The 25551-nt window shown below is 42.4% G+C and overlaps 1 protein-coding gene across 8 annotated transcripts; it reads left to right on the plus strand.

Annotated features, from left to right (window-relative positions):
• The first annotated feature begins 2388 nt into the window (after positions 1-2388).
• On the plus strand, positions 2389-24893 carry HMGA1 (high mobility group AT-hook 1). Of its 8 annotated transcripts, none has more exons than XM_033152617.1 (5): positions 2389-2808; positions 11571-11679; positions 15664-15747; positions 20084-20134; positions 24683-24893. In XM_033152617.1, exons 2-5 carry the CDS (start codon positions 11572-11574, stop codon positions 24737-24739), a joined length of 300 nt encoding a protein of 99 aa, XP_033008508.1. In that variant the 5' UTR covers positions 2389-2808; position 11571; the 3' UTR covers positions 24740-24893. The 8 variants fall into 8 exon arrangements, with proteins under 8 accessions (XP_033008508.1, XP_033008513.1, XP_033008507.1 ...); XM_033152622.1 differs by lacking the exon at positions 2389-2808 and adding an exon at positions 2926-3026; XM_033152616.1 differs by lacking the exon at positions 2389-2808 and adding an exon at positions 3193-3263.
• Positions 24894-25551: the final 658 nt, after the last annotated feature.

Consider the following 25551-nt stretch of genomic DNA (forward strand, 5'->3'; position numbering starts at 1 on the left):
GGAATTCCATGGAATACTTATTTTTACCTGTTTTTAATCAAGAATCTTAGTTTCTTTTTTACATTTTTCCAAACCACTTAGAGAGGTTTTTTACAATCAAGTAGCACAGTACATAAATTTTGTAGAATAAATAATAAATAATGCCAATCCACACCAAAATCTTGAGTACAGAAGTATTTAATTGAATGGCAAGATAAGACTGCCATCACAAGAAACAAACTCTGGTCATTCTCACTCTCTAAACAAATACAAAGAAGAAAAGAAAATGTTATTAATTGTATCAATAGGGATATTCCTAGTCTAATATTAGTACTTAGTCACTAATAACAACAATAAACATCTTCATGGCCTCAAGCAACTTGGGGAAGAAAATTTACAAAGGAATTGGATAGGTAGACTAATCTTAAACTGCCATATTTTGGAAGAATACTGACCATTAAAATGATTTAATTTTTTTTTTTACAAATGATTATTATCATTGTTGTAAGAAAGACTTGTCAAAGAATGGCAAGGGATGTTTTACACATTCCTTTGAAGGAGGAAAAACGAACACATCAGTTTTAATGTTAAAAGAGAGTTTTAATTGTTGTTCCATATACACTTTTATACTAAAGTGCAAAACCACTACTGTAAGGTACAACTTTTAAGGCTATAAATTTATAATCAGACTTTCAGCCAGTGTACATAGTTAATCCAAGTTGCCCTGTTTAAATCATTCCTCCATCAGGTCCATAGCTCTAAAAATCCAATCCCTTCTTAGCAGATTTCTTATGCAAGTATAGCAACATAGTATAATATAGTAACACAGGTGAAAAAACACAGATTTGTTTACAATCGTTCTGCATAACGCGGGCTATTGTTTTGTGGAGAAATAACTGGTCACATGGAATTGACTTCTCGTAACCTCCCGCTGCTAAAATCACATTAAGAGACTTTAAAAATGCATAAAATACTTTCACAATATTATTTTTCCATGGAAACAATTTCTATTAATACCACCAGAATGAACAAATATAAAATGAAACAATGCAGAAAAGAAGGTGCGCTCATAAAATCACCTAAAGGAATTCTCACCTATTTTCATAGGTTGCAGTCTCAAGTACATTTATCTGGCAGCAAACCATATTAAAACATATGAGGCTTACTTAAAGTACACAAGCATAGGCTTGTGATGTAAATATGATCACCCAGTCCTTATCATGCTTATTCAGAAGCAATCCCATTGATTTCAGTAAGACTGACTACTGCATGCATCCCCTTACTAGGAAATAAGTCTCATTCCATTAAGTGGGACATGCTTTCAAGAACATAGGTAAAGGGCCCGATTCTATGTATGCTCGCTTATTTATAAAGCTTGGAAGGCAGACAACCTATTCACACTAACCTTTATGGGCCACTCCCATTGAATTCAATGGAAATTATGTGCAAGTAAACAATTTTGGCTCTAGGTGTCATGTTTGTGCCGAGATATACTGGTAATTTAGGAATAATTATCAACCAGCCAGTAAAAGTCTATTTAAATTTACGTATAAAGGACTTGATCCAGCCATAACTAATCACTTTTAAGTCCCATGTTTGTTAGGCCCATATAGGATTATGTTGGCTACTGGTTCCCACTTCCAAATTCCTTATTCACAACAAAGCCATATCAGAACCTGAATAAGGAACTCAAGTTCATATGCTCCTTCACCCCAATGTAACCTTAATAATTAAATGTACAGCACACTTTCAACCTTCAACAGCCCTAGGCCAAAACTGCAAATTTACAGTTCCCTGAGAAGGAGGATTGACTGTTAAACCACTCTGAGAATTGCAGCTCTGCAAAGGGAACAAGAGTCTCCTAATGCTGCTCAGCACCCTTAAGAAACTACATTTCCCAGGATTCTTTGAGGAAAGCCATGCTGATTGTTTAAAGTAGCATGATACTGCTTTAAATGCCTGGTGCAGGTGAGGCCTAAGTTTTGGAGAAAACCAAATCATACCCATCCCACGGCATCAAATCATCCTCAGCTGGGAATTAGTAGCCTACCTCAGCCTCACTAGGATCCCTCTTTCTCAATTCGCATGAGTGGCTGTTGTTGCTTCTTTAAATAAATAGAAGCCCTAACGCTGGGAGCTTTCTCCTGTTTTAAAAAGTTTTGGAAGCGAATGCCTGCGTATTTCTTGCTCAGCTCATCGGGTGAGGCTGTCGTGATTCTGCCATTTCCCCCTTTTGTTCTTGACAGTTTGCGGCTCCTGCAGCCACCTTTCTTTCCAGCACTTGCTTCTAACTGGAGCAGTCCTTTTAAATCACCCTTGCTGCTTTCTTTACATTTCCTCCACCCACAGGTGATGATGCAGTCTCCGAATGGCTCCGCCCCCTCCCCTTTACCCTCTCTCTCTCTTCTCTCTCTCTCCTCTCTCTCTCCTCTTCCATTGGAAGGGCTAAGCTCCCCTTAGCCAGCCTGCCCTTATTTAATTTGGAGTGTGATTTTGCTATTTTTAGCTTCTGGATTCTCTCCAGTGAGACTTAGAGGGGTATTTTTTTCCTTCCCTTCCTTTTTTCATTTTTTTTTTTGAAATTCTGCAAATGATTTTGACCCAGCTTCCTTCCTCCTAGAACATTTTTTTAAATTTATATAAATAAGAGGGGGCCTGTCTGCTCTCGCGCTCTCTCTCTCTTTATCTCCCCCCACCCCCGTGCGAGTCTCTCTGCCTTCTGCTTCAGATCTGCATTTGCAACCATCAGCAGCCAGAAGGGGGGTTTATTTTAATTTCATCACAACACACAAGGAAAAAACACACACAGATTCGCGAATAAGAGCAATTGTAAGTTTCTGATTTCTAAAGGGAAAAAAGTTTGCGTTTATTTTATTAGCATTTGCAAAATTTATAACTGCGTTTTGCAAAGTCATTTTTAATTTACAAAAAAAGGGGGGGATTCTGTGTGTGCTCGGAATTTGCAATAGGAAGCAAGTAAGGCATGCGGAATAATGCACCCTCCTGCCTTTTATTCTCATCGTGCATTGCGAGTGGAGGAGGGATATGTAAGTAGTGGGGGGATTCTTGGCAAAGCTTGCTGGGTTGGGAGAGGCAAAGTGGCCTTGTATTTTTTAGATGGCGGGGGTGCGATTCTGTGAAGCACTCCTGCCTTTAATACGAAATCCCAGGGCACTTGGTTCTGTTTTCTTTCGGGGGTGGGTGGCTTGGCGGGTCTCGGTGTGATGGATGGGATTTCTCCTGCCCGCCTCCCCCCACCCCGGCTCAGTGCGGAAAGAGAGGAGGTGAAGGTTGGGAATGCTTTGCCTGGAAGGTTGCGATCGGCTCCGGGTTGTCTCTCTCACAACTTGCTCGCTTCTGCAAGGCTCCGCTACGCTGTGGCGGCTGGTGTTTCAGGTTGCCCTGCCCCCCTCCTCTTTCTCGCACGCGGGGCTGTTTCGTTTTCAAATCGCGCGACACTACTTTCCTCCACTTAATAATTTTTCTTCTTTTCTTGCAATATATTTCTTCCAATAGACATGCAGATCTAGAAATTGTGTGTGTGTGTGCAAATAGCAGGTAGTGCATTGAGCTAACTAGAAACACCCCCTTCCGCTCTTTTTTAAAGGGGCAGAGCCCAGGCTATTCCTTTCCATTTAAAGAGAATCGGTATGATAATCAGAGCGATAATATTGCCAGTGTCAGAAAACGGCTGGTAGGTTTGATTACGCTTTCTGCTTGGTGGAGTTGCTTCTCTCTCTCTCTCTCTCTCTCTCTCTCTCTCTCTCTCTCTCTTATAAAAAGGCGTTGTATAGCCTATATAGTTTCCTGGCTTGCATTCCTGAGCAACTGGTTTGCTATTGTTGGGGTTCCACGCTTCTTCTGCCCATGAAATGTGTGTGGCTTCAGTTCGGTGCAAGGTGGCACCCGTTTCTCTTTTAATTGCATGCTCTTGCTGCATATGCCTATCTTTGTCCGTGGATTGCTCCCTTTGGAAATACTGGGGAAGTATAATTTTTAAAATGCGCCCAGTATTAAAGCAGTGTGACCGGCCGGCTTAATACTGCTGCTTGGCTAACTCATAGTTCAAGTGAGGTTAAACCGTGGGGAGGGGGCAATGGAGATAGAAAAACGCTCAGCATTGCATCTAACTTTTGGAGCTTTTGTGGGTGTTTCCCCCGCCCCAACTATCCTTTCACTTTGTTTTAAGACATGTTTGATATCAGTAACGGGGGTGGAGGAGCCGTAACTGTTCAGGCTCAGCCTCCCTCTCCCTTTCCTGTCCTAGAAAGCCTCCTGGACAGTTTCAAGGAATTCTTTACCCAATGCTTCCTTTTGACGAGGAGGACCACCCTTCACCTATGAAATCTAGGCTTCCTGGGGCTGGATTTATGATCTCTGCAGGACGCCTAAAGTCTCGGGTTGTTACCCTTTCTGTATGGCTTCAAACTCAGCAGCACCTCCTCCACACCACCCCTTATCACTTCCTTTTATTGTGCTAGTTTTAAGCAGAGTAAGTTGCTTTGCTTTTGAAAGCCCATCTTCCGGGGCTTCAAAGAAGCCCCTTGGAAAACCTCGTGCCCTCCTCAATCAAACAGGCTCTTCAAGTTCTCAGTTTTTGTTGTGTGTGTGTGTTCCCCAGCATGTTGTAAGAAAGGGACCCATCCCTTAGGAGATGTCCCCGGGACGCCACGCTGTTTGGAATCGGGCCAGCCATCTTGGGCTTGGAAGAGTTCTGGGTTTAAGCAACCATTTGCCTTTCAAAACTTATTTTGGCTGTTAAGCAGAGAGAAGCAAAGTAGTTAATGGCGCAAGTGAACTATTACCACATCCAGGGGGCGTGGGAACCTGGGAGTGGAATCGGCAGGTTTGTGTGTTGGAAGAACAACAGAGGATTGTTGTTACTTAGGGTGGCAGGTTGTGGCTGCTGCTGGCATTTTAACTTCCTTTGGAGCGGAGGTGACTCTCTCTCTCTCTCTCTCTCTCTCTCGCCTCCAGGGATACAGAGATTTGTGGATAAGAGGATGGTGTGACCTGGCACTAGCACCTTCTTTGTCTTATTTTTTTAAAGGGGCAATTTTATAAAAGAAATGTAATCCTAAATTGGTGGGAGACATGTTGACTGACAGCAGTCCATGTTGAAAACAGGTCTGAGAGGTATGTGGTTTGCTTGTGTTCCTGAAGGCAACTCTGTTTGTGGGGTGCCGTTAGTAAAGAATTGGCATATTGGTACAATATTGTAGTGCAGAAATAGTTTAATAAAAATCATTGCACCAAGTCATAGAATCAGAAGGGACCACAAGGGGCATCTAGTCCAACCCCCTGCAATGAAGGAATCTTTTGCCCAACACGGGTCTCACCCCCCACGACCCTGAGATTAAATGTCCCATGCTATACCAATTGAGCCACCCCAGTTTTACTAATCCAGTTGTTAATCTATACCCCATGGACAATTGTGGTTGTTGAGACACCAAGTGTGATGTAGACCCACTAAGGTAGAAACTAGAGAGCTTACTGTCCTGTTTCTGATAGATCATCCAGTTGCCTCTAGAAATTTGTTTCCTGACTTTAAATGAGTCGTTTCTTTCTCTACTAGAGAATTACGTATTTGAAACAATTTCATTTGCATAGAATCCATTTGTTTGTGTATATGTCTGTCTAGTGCCCATGTGATTCACGTAGAACTACAGCTTCACTGCCTAGCAGTATTATCAGTTAGTTAAAATAAGCTGGTACAAATAACTGCAAGTGATAAGTGTTATCCAGATTTCTAGCATGACACGCTCAAATCTTGAACTGCAAAAGCTAGTGATATTCTGATTTACCATCAGAGTTGCATACCCTCCAACATTTCCCCAATGAAAATAGGGACGTCCCATTTCATAATGCTAATTATACTATTTGGCTTCTCTAAATCAGCCCCTGGAAAATAGGGCCACTTGGAAATTTGATACTGTGAGCACAAGAGACAATGCCTTTTCTGTGGTGGTAGCATGACACTAAAACGTTCTCCCAATTACATTTATTTTTCTGTTAACAAAGATGTTATTTGGGTTTATAAAATATTAATAGCCAATTATGATAGTTGTAATAAATACAGTTATGTTCTCATTAAAAACTGACAAAATCTTCAGACCACATACTCCTTACAGGAGAGGTTCACAAAAGGCCAGAGTTTATTTTCTTGGATAAACTTCATCACTGTATTTCTATGTCCAGCTTATATGCCGCATATATCTTGTTACAGTTGTACCTTGGTTCTCAAATGCCTTGGTACTCAAACAACTTGGAACCCAAACACTACAAACCCGGAAGTAAGTGTTCCGGTTTGCGATGTTTTTTTGGAAGCCAAACATGCTCTGTTTTGAGTGTTATGCTTCCGATTTGAGTGCTACACTTCTGTTTGAGTGTTACACTGAGGTCTGTCTGTTTTTGCTATTTATTTTGCGTTTTTGTAGCTTTTTTGTTTTGTTTTTGTGACTGTGTGGAACCCAGTTCAGCTACTGATTGACTGATTGTGTGACTGCAGTACATTGTTTATTGCTTTGTTTTCATTTTATGGATCATTGGTCTCGTTCGACAGTAAAATTCATGTTAAATTGCTGTTTGGGGGGTTGTTTTTAAAAGTCTGGAACGGATTAATCCATTTTGCATTATTTTCTATGGGAAAGCGTGCTTTGGTTTTGGAACGTTTTGGTTTTGGAACAGACTTCCAGAACAGATTAAGTTTGAGAACCAAGGTACTGCTGTAGTTGTCCTGGTTCTATTCAGAATACATGTAGAGCGTCAAGACACTGTAGCTGCATACTTCGGTTTTGTGAGAGTCTCTTCTTCTGTACTACGAAGGGAATCTTTGTGGGCAGTTGATAGAGGATCAGGGCTGAGTGTTGCAGCAAAAAGAGACCATATTTGCCCAGTCTTCTACAAGCGTTTCCCACTGTGGAGAATTTGAGAAACCTAGTTTATAGGACCAGCAACATTCTGCACTTACCACAGCTCACCCTGCAAGGCTTTTCAAACAGAAGGTGTGCAATCTTCCTCAAAGATGTATTGATGCTTCCAGAATGTGATCTGATGGCAGTGGTTTAGTCTCTGATGAGCAGATCTATTTATCTGAACTGAAACCCATAACACTGCAATGATCTTGACATATTTGAATTTCTGAAAGCAAATAATTTTAAGTGCAACCCTGAGCTAGCTTACTCAAAAGTGTCCCACTAATTTCAGTAGGACTTACTCCATAATAAGGTTTCATAGAATTACAGTCAGTCACAAAGTGCCTTTTAAATATTTAAAGTTTTAAAAGAGTGTTTATATGAGTCTGTGGCTTTTTGTTAAAAAAACAACAACAATCTTGAGGATGTTTTTAAACTCATGAGTCACTTCCATAACTGAACATGAGTCAATTTACATATTTGTAAAAAGACTATGTGTTCAACGTTTGTGTGTCTGTCAAGGGTAGATTTTTATTTTTAAACATTATTCCTAGAAATATCTACATCCTGCAAGCTGCCAATTCCAAGTCCTGAAATAACACTTAGCAGCCGTGTAAAAGCCCTTATAATGGGCAGATAAGGATTTTTCTGCAGTTTAAAAATAAATGTAACGTTGGTCAGAAAATGGACCTCTGTCAACGTTTTAGTTAACAGGCTGAAGACGGTTTCATTAACATAATCTTAACATAGTTGGAGCCTTTTTATCTGCTTGCTATACACTTGGAAATAAGAGTCAAAATGTAAAAGTTGGTCTTCTATAGACAGCTACAGGTGGAGTTTGGAAAGTGCAATGCAGCTTTGAATCAATGGCAGTACAGTGGTACCTTGGTTTACGAACTTAATCCGTTCCGGAAGTCCGTTCTTAAACCAAAACTGTTCTTAAACCGAGGCGCACTTTCCCTAATGAGGCCTCCCGCTGCCGGTGTCCTTCCACCATTTGGATTACGTTCTTAGACTGAGGTAAATTTCTCAAACCAAGACACTCTTTCCGGTTTTGTGGAGTTTGTAAACCGAATCATTCTTAAACCGGACTGTTCTTAAACTGAGGTACCACTGTACAGCTTTACCTGGGTTTGTGAATCCTGTTCAAAAGTTCATAGATTTAAGTCACATTCTTCAAACCTTCACATGAGGAGAACCCCAAGATGTCTATCTCACATTGCCCTTGTCGTAGACTAAGCATCAACTGAAGACATAAACTCTTATGTAAGGCAGGGACAGGGAACCTGTGGACCTCTAGATAACAACTCCCATCACCCCCAACCAGCCTGGCCAGTGGTCAGGGCTGGCAGCAGTTGTAGTCCAACTACATCTGCAGGGCCACTTCTCTAGTGTAAGGCATTTTTTTATTATATGACTTGAGTTCTTTACATGTTTGCTGTAGCAATAAAAGGAGGTGATACACAACACAGCCTTTGTTTCGCATAGCCGAGTTTATGTGTTCCTTTGTGGCTGGATCTCGGGTCTGGCCCAGCCCTTTCCTGCAGTTGCTATAAATCTCTCACCCCCTATAAATCTTTTACCACTGCATACCAAGAGCCCTAACTCTCCTTGGTCATCACAACCCTCTCATCTGGTTTGGGTTTCCTCTGCTATGGCAGAGTATTCCTATAAGGCTTTTCTAGCAAGATGATGGAGGCTGCCATTCTGAACTGCTGCCACCTCAATGTTTTTCTCCTTTCTTCTTAGAATCTGTATGCCTGCATCTAGATAAGCACATCTGTGCTCAAAATGTGTACAAATGCTGGGAATTTCTCTATGCTATTAGAATAGAGAATATAATGCTGTTCTATCTATTCTGGTCCATAGAAGAATTCCATGTTTACTCTTTTTTTGTTCAGGACAGGTGCTGCACTTCAGTTGCCCAGAAACTACCTCTGGCTAATGAGATTGTCCAGCCAGCCAAGTACTAAATGTGAGGTTGGGGATGCCTGTCTTCTAGAACTGGAAGCAGGGTGGTGCTTCCTCCAGTAGCATTTCAGATTGGCGCAGTGGTATTTGTTGTGTGGGAGTTGCTGTGTAGTGACTCCTGGTCCAAGGGGTCACCATGGCAACTGCTAGGCAGGTAGTCAATATTTCTGTGGCCCTATTTGTGTTCCTTGTTTGATCCTGGCTGCTATCTAGGTGAGGGGGAGGTAGTTGATGGGGGAAGAGTGCTTAAGGGCCAAACGACACAAAAGCCTATATGACTAGATCTGTATCCTGACACATTCATTGTTATCATAAATCGGAGGATATGAGTGCAGCACTTGGGGGACTAGGGTTTAAATCTTTCCCCCAATAAATATCTTCTCTTCCCTACCCCAAGCTGTTAGCTCTACAGCACACAAAAAAGTAATCTCATGATAATTTCCTCTTCTCATTCCTTCCAGGGGCACAATAAACTCTGTATGACTCCTGCCCCACCCAGAGTAAGGTGGTGTTGCCATGGTGATAGTGGGCACAGTGTATGCATGGGTTCTGGCCTTCAAGAGAAAAATAAGCCTAGGCTAGTTCAGAATAGCAGCCCTGCCTTATGCCTGACTCTTCCTTCAATTTTATAAGGACCAACTAACAATAGGAATGAAAAGGGGAAACTCGTCAATTCCTTCTCATCCAGCTCCCTCATTAGCACCAGTTGTTCCCCGAGATCATCAGTAAAAAGTGCTCCTAATCTTAATCTAAAAGGCACAAGCATGGGTGCTGAACTGACCTCCAGTTTAGGGCACTTCCTTACTGTGACAAGCAATTCCAAATCTGAGTGCTTCCTTTGAATCAAGGGGCTTTGCTGCATTAGGGTTCATTATGTAGGGGTGAATCTTGCATTACATCAGAGGTTGGGAACCGGGGGCCCTCCGCTCCAGATGTTGTTGAGACTCTAGCCAGCCTATGGGAGTTGCAGTCCGTCAACATCTGGAGGCACACAGGTTCCCCATCACTGCTTTGTAAAGAAACTAAGAGGCTGAATACAGAGAAGGGTCATTGTTCCAAAAAGCGTTGTGAGTCCCCATCATAATTGCCTGCTTCCACAATATTTACTGGTATTACTCATGGGAACCCATTGTTCCAGTGTAAGACAATGGTGGTAAGGAAGGAGGCACAGACTGCTGAGGGAAGCTGTGAAGGTAATGTTGTGACCATTAAACTTGAGATTATCATGTTGATGGCTGGAGTGTCAGTGGTTGCTTTCTCAAGATATCATGAGCTGTTAGTAATAATAATTATACTTGTGGGCCAAGATGGAAGGATGAATGCACATAACTCAAACGATTCTATGGATCCCTTCTGTATGAACTGAACAAGGAATTGTTGTCATCTTGTAACCTCATATTTTCTTTTTAGCCCACTCTTAGCCTTTTTCTCTGCTCCTTATAGCGTATTCTCTCCTTTATATTCCCAGATCTATTTAACTTCCCCTTTTCTACCTATCCTATCACTTTTTCTTATATTTTTTACACTACCACAGGTCTCTCTCTATATGCCTATCTCTACCCCTGCTTTCTTCCTTTAGACTTCAAGTGCTTTTCTGCTCTGTCTTCTACTGAACTTTACAGCTGCCCATAAGTAATTCAATCCTTCTCCAGTCCAGATGTTTCCACTGGTAGCAAACCCAGGTTTACAGTCAAGGGAGTTGTAACCAGTCCTGGATCTTGTATCTAGTGGTATGGTGTGTTTCCAGACATGTTTGACTACTTCATGCACTACATTTTAAGATGAGTCCCAAAAAATGTAACGTGAACTGCCTCTCTGATGGAGGCATGCTCTCGATCATGGCAACCTAGCTGCAACTGGTTGGAAAAACAGGACAGTGCTACCATATGCCTTTGAATTAAAAGGGAGGGGAAGTGATACAAGCATTTCCCCACTCCCTGCTGTTGATGGGCATAAGAGAGCCACAGAAGGCGTCACAGAGAGGTGTAAGCAAGTTGCAGACAACTAGAATTCTCTAAGATCCATACCTGTCCATGGGTCTTGAGTCATGCAGACCTGTTCTAGAGCTCCCATTTCTTTCTATAAAACATATGACCCACATATCCAGATTCTGGAGCATGGGAAGCTACCTTTTACTAAATTTGAACATTGGTTTAGCTAGCTCAGTATGATCTGCACTGCTTGGCAGTGGCTCTCCAGAGTTTCAGACAGGAGTTTCCCCCCCCCCCAGCCCTACCTGGAAAGGCCAGGGATTTAAGGTAACCTGAAACCTTTTGTATGCAAGGCATGCACTCTGCTACTGAGCCGCCTTCCTTCCCCAACTTTATCTGATACTGGTGGTCTATCAGATTTTTGATCAGTGTAATAAAAATACTACTTGCTGTTTTACTCATAAAGGGAGGGGGGGAAACTGTGTTCAGATTGTAAAGTCTACACTTAATCTCCTTGGATTTTTCTATACAAGGTCTCAGCTGTGTCAGAGTGCATACACCAACAGTGGGGCCCTTGCTGCTAGATAATGCCAATTTAAATATAAGTAACAGCCTGATGATCCTGAGGTGGCCAGTTTGTGTGACAAAATCTACTTTCAGTTGCCAGGCCAATATTTGGAGACTGGATTGGCCCCTGAGAGTACAACTGGTCTACATCGTGGGAGTTTTCACCTACTGTAACTTAACTTTTATTTTTATTTCTGCCTTTTAAAAGAATGAAGATGAGTGAATCCAGTGCAAAATCGAGCCAGCCCCTGGCTGCCAAACAAGACAAGGATGTAACTGAGAAGAGAGGACGAGGGCGGCCTAGGAAGAAGCCTCAGGTTTGTGGAAAGCTTCCCTTCACGTTTTGCAAGTTGTGCTTTATCACTTCTCATTGACTATGGCTAGAAAAAGCTAAAACATGGTAAAAGGGTAATGTAGAGGAGCACTACTACCATGTAAAGGAAAGTTGTTGATACAGTATGAGGCAGGAGATCAATAGGACACCAGCTTTTTATTGAGCTCTGGGGAGAAGGGCAGATTTGCCTGATGTTGGCAATAATCAAAGTAGTGACTTCTCTCCCACCCCTCTCCACCTTGGACATGACTGCCTGAAAGAATCTCATGCCCTGGGGATCCCTTGGTGCTATGTAATCATCATAATGTTGTCCTCCCTGACCATGTATTCAGAAGACATCTGAGCCACAAAATGATAGTTGGCCTACCTGCAATTGATATTGCTACCCTTGTGTGCCTTCTGCATCCCAGCAGGGTTTCCCCCACCCCTTTACAGTAACTATTCTGATCCTAGGGAAAATTGAGTTTCCCTGTAGAGATGGCTTCAGCTCTGGAGCTCCTCAAGGTGTTGAGTTTCATGCTCTCCTGTTACGCGAGTCTTAAACAGACCAGGTTCTGACAGAAGGAATATTTCTGCCACAAGCCTTCATAATTTGAGGTCATCATTCTGTGCTTTGATCTCACTGTCCTCTGTCCCTCTTGACTTCCTTTTCTGTGGTTTCTTGATGGGTTTTGTTGATTGGTGTCGGTGCTGCCTGCAGTGGCATATAAAACCTGCCCCGCAGTACCTTTTTATGCCTGCTTTCTAGTGGTGTAAAGGACAATTTTTCTTACGTTCTAAGAAATGTGCCACCTGTATACTGTGACCATCCCTGTCTCCTCCAAGCCTCTTGTGCTATGTGTGTCAGGTAACTTAGCAGTCATTGCAAGTGAGTAAGTTGTCACTTAGTCATGGCACTAACCTTTTCACTGCAGTATGTTTGAAAAGGTGTCTTTCATCCAAATGTATGGATGCTTCTAGAACTGGGTTCCATTAGGGCTGCGGTGAGGAATTGTGCCACTCCAGATGGTGCCGGACTCAACTCCCAACAGCACTTTCCAGCATTTCATTTTTTCACGTTGATTGGAGCTGACCACTTTTCATGGCTAATCCTCCCAAGGCAGCTCACAACATATTAAAAGAGAATGTGTTCCAATGTGCCAATGGGCAGGGGTGATGAGAGCTTTAGTCCAACATCTGGAGGGCTGCAGGTCCCTCATTCTTGCATTGGCCCCATGAGTAACTTTTGTATGTAGCCGGAGTTAAAATAAGGCTGGGTTGAAAGAATTGCCAATATTTTCCCATCAAACTGATTACCTGCCACAAGAGCTTAAACATAATTTTGACTGAGTGGCGAGACTCTTAACACTGAGTTGATGTCTTCTGGATCCTTCTGTGCATCTGCTGTTTTCTCCATATTCTAATATATTTATTTTCTGATAGAAGTGAAATAGAAATCTTTTGGTGGTTTCTTCCATCCTAATAGCAGGTCCTGACCTCTGTTACTGTGGGTCATATGTGTAAGAAGTAAAACCAAAACCTAGTTGCTACAGCTGGCATTTCTATTGGCTGGTCTGAGGCAGCAGTGCCATCTTCCTCCTCCCGTCTGCCCAGGGTGGATTTGATTTAAATGAAATTGATTTAAATCACAATTTAAATCACTAGTCAGTAAGACTTGATTTAAATCAATTTTTTACAGAAAGACTCATTCTTGCTTGTATAATCTTAATATTTACAACCAGATGACCGTTTCATTTTTGGAATAATAACTTTTCAGAGTAGTTTTTACAGTTAGATCAAAAATTACTGATTTGGCTATACTATTAGAAATACATAGACAAATAATTATGAAATTATTGTGAGGTTTAATAAGTTAACTGTTTATTTTTGGACAACTTTTCTGCTGTATTTTATTGGAAGGAGAAAAATAATCATTTCCTTAATGACAATTTAAACAATTTATTTAACTAAAACAATAACATTATAGCATATGTATCCATGTTTGTTAACTGATGTGGTTAAATTTTTTTTAAAAACAAACAAACAAACAGGCTGAGTTTTAGCACACATGAAAAACTTAAAACAAAACGTTATTTGCTGATGAATAGCCTTGGGACTATAATGTAACTTAAATAGAAAACTATATTTAGAAAGTTTGTTTCATCCAAAAGCATGTTATTTTAAAAATCCAATTTAAATTTTAAAAAATTTATTTAAATAAAAAAAAATCAGATATTTTTTTTAAAAAATAATAATTGATTTTTATCCACCCTGCATCTGCTTGAGCTCTCTGAATGAGACTCTTACTCTTGGGAAGCAGAAGACAGGGCTGGTGGTGTTGTATTACTGATTGGTTATAAGCAACAGCTATAAATGGAATGTGACGGGGAAATTAAAAACAGTAGCTGTGTGAAGCTTAACTTGACAGATTAGATATAATTCACAAAATACGAATGAATCTCCAGGTATCCAGGCTGTGCTTTTGTGCATTGGGGTGGGTGTCTAAAGTAATAAATGTACACTCCTGATCTCACAGAAAAGGATTTTGTCTAAGATCTCATGGCTTGTATAGAAAAGCAGCTTGTCTCTTTCCACACTCTACTACTTCCCATTCAAAAAAGTTCTACCAAGTTTGTATTTTTTAAAGTGGTAGTGCCTTCTGTGTCAAAAGAATTATGAAACTTGTGGATGTGTCTTGTGACCAATTCATCATGCAGTCTGAGTGGATCTTCACCTTTCACCATGCATTGTGAGAACTCTGAAGAAATACAGGAACCAGAGCAAACAGCTCTGCAGTTGAAGGTTGTGCCCATTGCATTGCAAAGCACCAACTGGTCAGTGTACAGAGAGGAAAATCTCTGTGGTCCTACACTACTCAAGGTGTGCAGGCAGCATCAGTGGGGCATCTTCCAGCACTGTGCTTCAAGCACTATGGGGCACATTCTTTGCCTAAACCAAGACGGATAATGTAGGTATGGCATTAACACTTTAACACAGGGGCGTGCCCAGGATCAAAACTAGGGGGGCGGGGCAAGCCATGGTCGTTGAGGTTGTGACATTTCAGCACCGAAAAGGCGAATGAAACCAAAATTTTAAGAAAATTATATATAATTATAGCAGTGCTTTATTACGGTAGTTATTACAATTATTTGCTTGAATTTTTTTTAATTTTTATTCTAGTTACATGTCTTATACTAATATCATTTTTCTTGGGTTTGAAGAAAACTTGTTCAAAACGTTCGTTTCAATCCAGTCCTGATTTTCCTTGAAGAATTTCCGATGGACGCTCATCAATCACAACTCAGTCAGTCTGTACTCTCCCATTGTACTTCTGAGCCAGGTCTTTACCCTTCGAAGGGTACTGAAAGATCGTTCAACAGTAGCCGTGGTGGACGGGAAGGCACTTAAAATACTGATCAACTAGTGGCGGGCGACTCAGTTTATATAGTGACACTCTCTAGACCACTCTAGAAGATTCCCTCCTCTCTGCTAGAGCCCGCTAGAGACCTCTCTCCCTCCCTTGAATCCCACTGGCTGGCTGACATAGATTCCTCCACCAGTCGCTAGGTGGCTCTAGATACTTCTCGGTTTTTACACCATTTCAGTGTGGTAAACAACTGATTATTCGCCATCGCCCTACCTAATTTTGTTTCGTTTCATCACTTTATAACTATTTAATTTTATTTGCTTCTGGGGGTGGGGGCAGCTGCCCCCCCTGCCCCTCGCTGGGTACGCCCATGCTTTAACATGAGCCTTTGCATCATTTCCAGTTGTTAACGAGATGAACTAATACCAGAAATTACTCTGTAGTGATTTTCCAGTTAGATGTCACACTTTTTTAAAAAAGAACCTTTGCTGCAGTTTTGTGGGATTTCTTACTTTGGTCACTGAGGCTTCTGGGAAGGAATCAGAAGGAACTTAATCTGCCTGGGACGATGTCTGCTCTTTATTGGCCGGCTGCTGACTATAATGTTATTTCTTTCTATAGCAAGAACCCACTGAGGCACCAACACCCAAGAGACCACGCGGTAGACCAAAGGGGAGCAAAAATAAGGCCACTTCAAAGGGAAGGGTAGGTATTCTCAAGGCTGGGCAGCAAATTTGAGTTCCTTTCCACCCGCGTGTACTCTTTTCTATACTGCCCAACTGAAGATGACTCTTAAGACTGCATCTGGAGTTCTGCCTGTACACACACAAAAAGAACTAATCCCTTTCAATGGAAGAATGAGCCAGTCACAGGAAGAGTCAGTGGCATACTCCCCACACTTGTTTTATTGAGATACCTTTTATTAGGACCTACCAACAATAGCAAAGTGGTGAGCTGTAGTCCTAATAAAGTTATGTCATCGTTCTCATTCTGGATTTCTCCCCCCCCCCCCCCCGCCCAAATGATTTCCTGTATATTGTCTTTTTGCGGGGGATGTTTTCTAATCTGTTTAGTTTGGGTATTTGAACTAAAATATAATCCCCGGAAGTTTTAAGAGCAAATCAAACTGTTGGAAGAGGAAAGTTGGGTTCTAAGTCTGGCCCGTCCTTCCAACACCTAACGAAAGGGAACATTTGCAGGCAGAATCAGAAGTGGAGTACTTTCTCCTCTCCAGCTGCCCACTGACTCTCCTCTGAAGTCACACACCCCCCCCCGAAAAAACCAGTTTTTAACTCTTCCTGGGGATGGAGGGGGCCTTAAAAGAGAAGACTCTGTAGATGCAGGAGTGTTTGAGCATTCATTCCTCCCTTGTAAACACTTGTCTTTGCAAACATTGAGACTAGAGGCCATACATTTGGCCCTGTGTCAGTCTTGAAAACTTAATTCGAAAAAGAGGCCTAGGATGTTGGGCTTGTGGGGAAAGGATGAAGAATTTCAGAATCTTGCATACATCCAAATCTCAGCTATTATGTGCAGAAGCTTTTTGAATTAGCTGAACAGCTGGTGACATTTGTTTGTTGTGACCATTTGTCCTGGCAGCTGGAGTTTGCATGGCTGTAAAGAGCGGAAAGGGATATGCCCCATTCAGTTGTGCAGGAGGAAGATGGGGAAAGCTTATTTTAATGGGAATCGAGGAGTGGGGGTGGGTTCTCCCCACACCCCTCACACCTTGGCCCCAGTTGTTTATGCTGTGTCACAGGCACCTGGCCATCACATTCTCCATGCTGGTGGAGAGCAAAGTCTTGATGCCACTGGGTGCCATGTGGTTGAAACTGGGAGAGGGTTGGGAAGATAGTAAGTAAATGAGCCCACAGTTGGTGACTTGACAGCTGTTTGTATGTGTGTGAAATCCAAAACAGTGGACTCATTCACAAAAGAGCTTATTCTTCCTGCCCCCCCCTTCCACAAGTAGATACCAAGAAGGATCTTTTAAAGTGTCCAGCTGCTTTTGAGCAGCAGATGCCTGGTCCTGAATTGGCAGCCAGGCTGCAGAGGTTATTTCAGTGGACACCTCAGCTTAACCCAAGCCCTTTCGCCATCTGTTCCAGTGATAAATGCAAAGAGAAGGGAGGATCCAGCAAATGCTGGAAACAGTTGCCCCTGCCTGTTGTGCACCTGGCTCCCCACAGCCGCTGTGCTCCCTCCTCCCCTCTCACTTGTGGGCTTTGTAAAGGAGACTCTTGCATAGCCAGTTGACTCCAAGTGGGAAGTTAGGGATCTTGCTTTTGCAGCGGCTTGATGCAGCAACATTTCAGTGATTTGAAGAAACTACTCGATAGGTTCATATTGCAGTTAGTTGCCTTTGAATGCCTCCTTCACTATGTTGGTTAAATGGTACCATCTGGTTTGCAGTCCACTTCAGCACTGAAGCCGTTGCTTTTGGTGCTCTTATTGCTGCCTACTACCACCTCATGTGATGGTACTTGCATTGCTCTGCAGGTACCTAACAATTTTAGACTATTCCTTGGGCCTTTTTGGACCTATAGTGGCTGCTACAGAGGTTTGAGCAAACTGACACCAGGCTGCCCTGGTGGCCTAGCTTTAGCTCCTGTCCAGACCTCTTCCCCTACAGCTGGTTTCTCCTCGTATCGCCGAACCAGAACAGGAAGGACGTGTCATGCAAATGATGTACCCAAGAGGTCTCCGAAACAGTCGCTCTCGTGTTCTTTGGTCACCCACACTGATCCTGCTAGTCACACAGAGATGCTTGGGGACTTTAGGTGTTTGGTGTGCTGAATTGTAATGCTCACCAGTCTACTTTGAATTGCACAGCTACAGTTTACCCAACTAGTTAAAAGTGGAACAACAGGGTTAGGCTGTCAGTAGGTTAGGAATGGTTTGGGATGCTGTACCTGAGGGTTGGGGAACCTGTGGCCTTCCGGATGTTGCTGGACTCCCATCAGCCACTGCCAGAATGGTAAGAGATCGGGAATCATTATTTAGGTATGCCACTACTGCGGCCAGTGTTTTGTTAGCCCAAAAATGGAAAACGAGCGAGTTCCCAGAATGGCAACTTAAACTGATGGAATATACGCAGCTTACAGACCTAACATAGAATAAGAGGACAAGAAGAACATGTTTAAAGAAGACTGGAAAATGTTTATTGAATATATGGGGGAAATTGTGTACACTTGAAAACGTTGGCAGCATTAAGATAAATTCAACAATGTAAACAAGTTTTGGTGGATGTAATAATGGAATACTGAATGGTTTAATTTATGTAAAATATGCAGGGATTTTATTACAGTGGTGCCCCGCTGGACGAATGCCTCGCTAGACGAAAAACTCGCTAGACGAACGGCATTCGTCTAGCGGAAGCCGCCCCGCAATACGAAAAAGTCAATGGGGCTGCTTTGCAAGACGAAAAATTTTCATCTTTTTTTTTCCGTTTAGCAGAGCGCGGCTGTCATTGCCGCTTCGCTAGACGAAAAAACCGCTAGACGAAAAAATTCGTAGAACGAATTATTTTCGTCTAGCGGGGCACCACTGTATATGCAAAATGAACCATGGAAAGAGAAGAAGGGAAGTCATTGATATTTTAAGGTTGTTTAAATGAATATTCTAAAATGTAAAACAGAAAATTTAATGAAAATTATATATAAAAAGGGAATCATGGGAGTTGTAGACCAACAACATCTGGAAAGTCACAGGTTCTCCATCACAGTTGTAGCTGGGAACCAGCTGGTTCCCATCTGTCAAAATGTCAGTCCAAGATGATAGGAATCAAAGTCAGTCTTCTTCATTGGTCCCTTCTTAAAGGTTTTGTGTATAATAAGCACCAATAAAAGATATTCAGGAGGAAAAGATACTTCCACAAATTTCCAAGAATGGGGTGTGTGTATGTTTTGGTTTTAAACCTGTTTTGAAAACACGCGACTCACATCCTGCATGCTTCTGAGTCATGGGGCTGGAGCCCAGATGGCTCCTTTTGGAAATGGCTGTGATGGCAAGGGATGACAAGGGATGGACTTGTGGCACTGACCCCAAAAGGAAAAGCCAAGAGACACAACTGCCAGCCCCAACTGTTCAAAGCCCTAATGAGTCACATCCTCTGATTGTGAGATTAACTTAGAATTCATGAGATTTTGCATGTTTGTTATATCTCCTTTCTGAGTACATTTGAAGAGTCTTTTTTTATTTTCCTTGGCAGCTGTGAAGGTCGCCAAATGTGCAGTGTGTGTGTGTTTGTGTGTGTGTACACACACACCAGTCTTTCACAACCAGGTGCCCTTCAGATGTTTTGGACTACAACCCCCATCAGCCTTGGTCAGCGTGGCTAGTAGTTAGGGATGATGCGAATTATAATCCCCACATCTTTAGGGCACCAGGTTGGGGGAGGCTGGTATATATAGAGACACTGCTAGGGGCCCCCAAACCAGGTGCCTTCTTCTCCCCCACTCTGCTCTGGTCACTGTGCCACCCACCCACCTGCCCCACTCACACTTCAACTGTACAAGGTACAGGTGATTTTTTTACAGGATTCTCCACTTAAATCAGAATTGGACTATATGACCCTCTTTCTCAAAGTTGAGGGATCCCTTTGGTTGTTTCTTAACATTTGCATTTTGTATACCTTCTGAAAATTTAAAAAAGGTTTTAAAAATAATAATAAAATAAATAAAAACAAAGAATCGGACTGTATAGCCACCTTTATATTCTAGAGCGGGGATTGGAAACATGTGGCCCTCCAGAAGTTCAGCTACAACATTCAACCCTGGGCAACATGGTCATTGCTCTGGATGATGGGAATTATAGTTCAACAGCATTTGGAGGATTAGCGGTTCCTTGTCCCTGTTCTAGAGCAAAAGGCTTCCTCTCTGAGGACTACCAGCTGTTAACATGAAACCTGCACTGCTGTTGGTATTTAAGAAAGAAGCAAAAAATCCAAAGACTGAAACAATGGCCTGAAATAGGTCTGAGTGTCTGGCAAAGGCTTGTTACGTTATCTTAAAGCTTTCCTCTCTCTATTCTGTCTGCCCAGAAAGCTGCTGTGACACCTGGGAGGAAACCTCGAGGCCGACCCAAAAAATCAGTAAGTTTTTGTTTCTGTTCAAGAGAAATGACACTTCTACTGGAAGAAATGGCGTTTCTTTTTCTGTTTTAAGACACGATGCCATCCACTGCAGATAGCTAAAAGCTGCGTATCCATAATCTGTTCCTGAATACCTGTGTTGGGTTCTCTAGATAGGGGGAGACAATATATTGAACAGCATGTGGTTCTGTTACGTTTCTAATTTGGTGCTACCTGTTGCTATTGCTTTTGAACCTTTGGTTCCTTTCACCTTTGAGTGCATGTGCACACAAATATCCTTACTCCTCTACAGTACAGTCAGCAGGAGGCTGGTTTACTCTTCCTATTCTCCCTAGAAAGTGATGTGTATCTTGCAAACTAGGAAACAGAAAATACTTAATTTCAGCTTAGTTGAAAGCCCAAGTTAAAAAAAATGTTGTGATACAAAGAGGATGCAGCATCCCTGTATTTGAGCTCGTCTGGTGGCCCTCTGAATTCAGAGGCCAAATGGGGTGATATGCAACTGTGTTGTGGATCTGGAGGCCCTGAGAAACTGCTCCAAAGCCACAGATCCTAGTCTTGCCTGGCAGCTATTTATGCAGCATGGAGGAGCTTGTTGGGACTATATTGGAAGCCCCAAGGGCTATGCTGCCCGCAGGTATTTCTGTCTTTGGTCACTTGGGGGTTTCTTCCTGGCATATTCCATTTTTAAGCGAAGCATCATTTGGGCTTCTTCCTCACACTATGTTTCCATTTTATAAGTATTCCTAGTGTGTTCTCCCTCTTGCCCACAGCTGAGTAAGAGGAAGTGGCTTGTTCTTTATTAGCTGGCATAGATTTGGTGTTACAAGTGTGGCATTTTGCATTCCTGCAGAGTGAGTTTCAGACAGTTTCATATGGCCTTGCTTGTTTTAAGTAACCACTGTATTTTGCAGCCAGTAAGGTGTTCTGGACTGTCTTCAAGCATTCACAGACAGAATGAGACTTTCCAAATGCAGTAAGCAGTACTACTAGGACCAGTGACTTGTCTGACTTTACTATAACTTCAGGCTGTTTCTCATTTCTGATAATGTTGAAACTCTGTTTTATGCCCTTCCTATGCCTGTCACTCTGGAAATGTGATGGGACCACTGTAAAATAAAGAAGTGGTTTATATGAACATGGGTGGCTATGCTGAAGTATACAAATTTAGATTTTGTGCGTGCACATGCAAAATCACCTCTGAACTTATATGACTTAGGAACATTGATGTCAGTTGAGCCTGTAAAGGTGAGAAGAAGTAGAATAATTCACCCCATTGTCTGGATGGGGAACTTCTGGAGTCACACTGAATGCCAGACAAGGACTCCTGTCCTTTTTGCAGTGGGTTCTTGTTGTTTTGTTCATTTTACTTTGGGGATAGGGGGTAGAGCAACACTGCTGCCCGGACATCTAAACTAAAATAATGGATTTCTCATCTGTTTTCTATGGGTAGCTCTTGCTTCTGTTTTGGGAAAGCAAAGTTGGGTGGACTGTGTGGATCTATCAGGTTAGCGGTTGAGGTATAGATTGTTAAGTATCAGATGGGGGCTAGGGGAGAGATGGAGCTGTGATCTGCTCAAAAGCCTCAATTTAGTAACTTGGACAGAGGCATTAGGCTTGCAGGATGTGTGCCATGAGTCTTTTACTCCCTTTTCTGTAACTGGGATGTTTAAAGACAAAGTAACGAATATTTGTTTCCCATTCTGAAGAACCACCTCACTGCAATGGCATAATTAATAAAATGCTTATTAAGCATTTTAAAGCACTTTTTAGCATATTGGCACATGGCAACATTTTTTCTGCTGCTAATTTTTTTTAAGCTTTTACCATAAGTATTCAGAGGCGGGTGTGCCATCGTGTTTCTGAGCGCAGAACACGCTGCTCTCTCCATCCTACCCCCAGAGCATTAGAAGTAGCTGATGGCGCCGCGGCTCAAAACTGTCCCCAGCCACCAAAGTATGAGCTGAATGTAGGGCAACCCTGCCAGAAGCAGCTGACTGGAAACACTCCTAATAGGCAGAGGCAGCCTTCCAAAACATGGAACCAGAATTGCAGCGAGGGTTTTTTGTTTGTTTGTTCCTCCTTCTGACGCTGCCATAGAACAATACAGACAAAAGCATCTGGCCTTTATAATTCCCCCCCCCCCAAAAAAAATGGGAACAGGAATGGAGACCTTGGATTCTTCTGCTATCGCTAAACTGCAACATTCTTCTGCCTAAAGTCGACACTCTGCTGAGATGACTGAGGGTGCCCATGAGCTCAAATCTACAGATGAAGTTATAGGCGTTTCTGGATTCCCACAGGCATCCAGTTGGCCACTGTGAGAATCCTAGACTTGATGGACCTTGGCCTCATCCAGCAGATCTCCTCTGTCATGCTCTTCTTAGAAGGATGGAGGGAAACGACGCATAGGCTTTGAGATTCTTTCTACAACCCAGTGTAGGTGAGAATGAAGCCAACAGGGTAGTTGGCAGAGGTACCTAACAGAACACCTCTTCTCGTATGTATCTACCTGTGCCCTAAGATCTCCCTCCTTGAAATGCCCCCTCATTTTGAAGCATGGCAGGTGGCCACAAAAGAGGGGCTTTTTAGTAGTGGCTCCCCATTTGTGGAATGTTCTCCCTAAATAAACTTACCCAGCACTCACTATAAAGTTTTTGGTGAATAGCAAGGACCTTCCTCTTATCCCGGACCATTTAACACCTTAGTATTTTAATGGTTCAGCATAAAATTTTAGTCTATTTTAATCTGATGGTGATTGTTTTTGCTTTTGTCTGATTATGCAGGAGAAGTAGAAGGTGTTTCTTGTTGTGGCTTAGCTAGTTCACACTGGATTGTGCTGGGTGTATATCTCCTAAAGGTTTTTGCATGTCGCTGACAATGCATAATACTTTATTGGGGAGCTATGTGCTGGGCATATAGCCATTGTGCTGATGATTTCATTTCCCCCCACAACTGTGACGGTGAACTTGAAACTGCAAACCTGAAAAGTCCTATACCTTCTTACCTGGGAGCAAGCCCCATTGTCTCAATGAGACTTACTTTCAAAAAGACACATAAAGGATTGTTCCAGTTGTCCTTAAAGCTGCTGCATGCTTTTCTATAAAATCAGCTGGAGATGTTAAGTTGCTCTAAGTCTTATATTGCAAATGTCCAGTGCCTGCATACAGCCATTCCAGTTCTCTTTAAGCAAGTCTGCCAAACGTTTTCTGGTTTTAGGCTAGCAGCCCACTCTCCAAGAAGCAGAGAGAGGTTAAGTAGCATCAGTCATTTCCTCTTTTGCTAAATGAGGTCTCTAGCCCTGGAACTTGCTGTACAGACTTGGCAGGCACATTCCACAGTGGCTTAAATCTATATTTTTATGAATGAAACTCAAGGAAGTGAGGTTGCTGACTCACACGCACACTCAGCCATGACTCATCTCATTCTGACAGCATCGGTAATTTTTTTTACAAGAGAGCAGGCGGGAAAGACCTCCTTGAAGAAATATGTTCCCTTCAAATACAAACAATTGCTTTTTAGGGTTGGATGGGTATGGATAGCGGTTCTATTCATTGAGTGGGCAGAAATGGTGGATTTAGTGCAAGTTGGGATTTGATGGCTTTCTTAAAGCTTGTGTCCCCCTTGTGGCAGGCTGGATATATTGACTAACCACTACATCTGAGGCTCTCTCTTTAGAGTTTGTACTATGGTAATGGAATACATTAACAGCCAGAGAATGACTTTGAATAATGGGGGAGAGTTTAATGAGCATTCCTTCCAGTACAAGCCGCCTGTTCCTAGATGTGTCTGCTGCTGCTGCTGCTTTAGCAGCAAAGGTGGTACGTATTGTACTATACCATCAATGCTAGCAGGATGGGGATCTCTACAAGTTTCTGCCCATCTTTCTGAATTTTTGAGGACATTGAGTTTTACTGCAGGTGTTCTTAGGAGCTAGCTGCTGCATGGATTTGAAAATGCAACAGTGCTCATATTGGCTTCCCTTGAAGGAACAGGAGTGGGACCAGGGAGAAATATAGAGGTCAGCCAGTTGAATACTTGTGAAAGCTTTACTTAAAGGGCTGGAGAAGAACATTTCCCTTGGGAGAATGGCCTTCAGGTTTCCATTTGACCCAGAGTGCAGTAAATTGGCCCTCCACTTGCTTTTCAATACCATAGTTCAGTCTTGGGTTATATAAAGTAGTAATTTTAGTTCTTTAAGGCAACTTTCTCCAACCTGGTGTCCTCCATATGTTCTTGAACTCCTGTTGGTCCCAGCCATCATGGCCAATGGTCAGGGATAATGGACGTTGCTATCTAAAACAGCTGAAGGGCACCATGTTGCAGAAGGCTGCTCCAGAATAAGACTGCTTGGGAGTGTGTCTGATGCAGCCAAATATTACACATCTTTGACTAGCAAATAGAGTGATCTGTATTGGAGGAATTGGCTAGCAGGTAGCAGGTACATGCTTTGGTGATGATACAATGTGGATTAGTCTTGATCAAAGTACAGTAGACGCACACCTCTCCCCAAATGACTCTTCCAATCCTTTTTCTCTTCCTTTACAGGAGAAGGATGAAGAAGAGGTCAACATCTCCCAGGAGTCGTCGGAAGAGGAGCAGTGAAAATAGTCAACTGGTTCTACCTCGCAATTCAGTTTTCCTGTCTCTTGTCAAGTTCTGGGACTGAGGAAGGAACAAAGAATCCTCACCCCTTTCCTGACCCACCTTTCCCAATGTTCTCACAGTCAAAACGGCAACACTGGAGTACAGTGTAAAACAAATCAGCCATCACGTTTGATGTGTCATGTTCAATGGGAGAACCATGTATCTTGTTTTCCCCTCTCATTTGACAGGGTTAAAGTTTTAGCCTACCAGTTCATGTAGTTCTATATTATATTGGTTGTTTGGGGGAGGGAGGGTTTTTTTTTGTTTTTTGGGGGGCCTGTCTCTTCAATTACACTCCTTGTAGAGAAAGGAGTATATAAATCTTTATAGTAACCACTTATTCATGTTGAACAGAGTGGGGCAGTCTAGTTTTTCCTTATCAACCCTGATCTCCCCTTTAGAGAGACTATACCACCCTCCAAAAGGATGATACTTGGCACTGGCAGGAAGTTATGTCATAGGGAGTTGGGAGCATTGTGTGCATTTTTCTGGAAAGTGAGCATTTTGGAAAGAGCCAAAGCATTGAAATGGAGGCTGATAAGTTTTTGTTGTTTTCCTGGTTAATGGTTTTAGAGGATGTTTTCTTGCCAGTTTTTCATGCTCAGTTTCCTATGCATCAATAGTAATATGGCTCCTCACAGTAGGCCCCATGCGTTCTAGTCAACAGCAATGCAATTTAGCCCCAGTCAGCTGCCTTGGGGCTAAAGCAGTTTAGGTTTGCTATAGGCAAGATCAGTTTGGAGGCTTTGTTTGGCTCTCATCTGCCAATG

Source organism: Lacerta agilis, chromosome 6 (assembly GCF_009819535.1).
Source record: "Lacerta agilis isolate rLacAgi1 chromosome 6, rLacAgi1.pri, whole genome shotgun sequence".
Lineage (NCBI taxonomy): Eukaryota > Metazoa > Chordata > Lepidosauria > Squamata > Lacertidae > Lacerta > Lacerta agilis.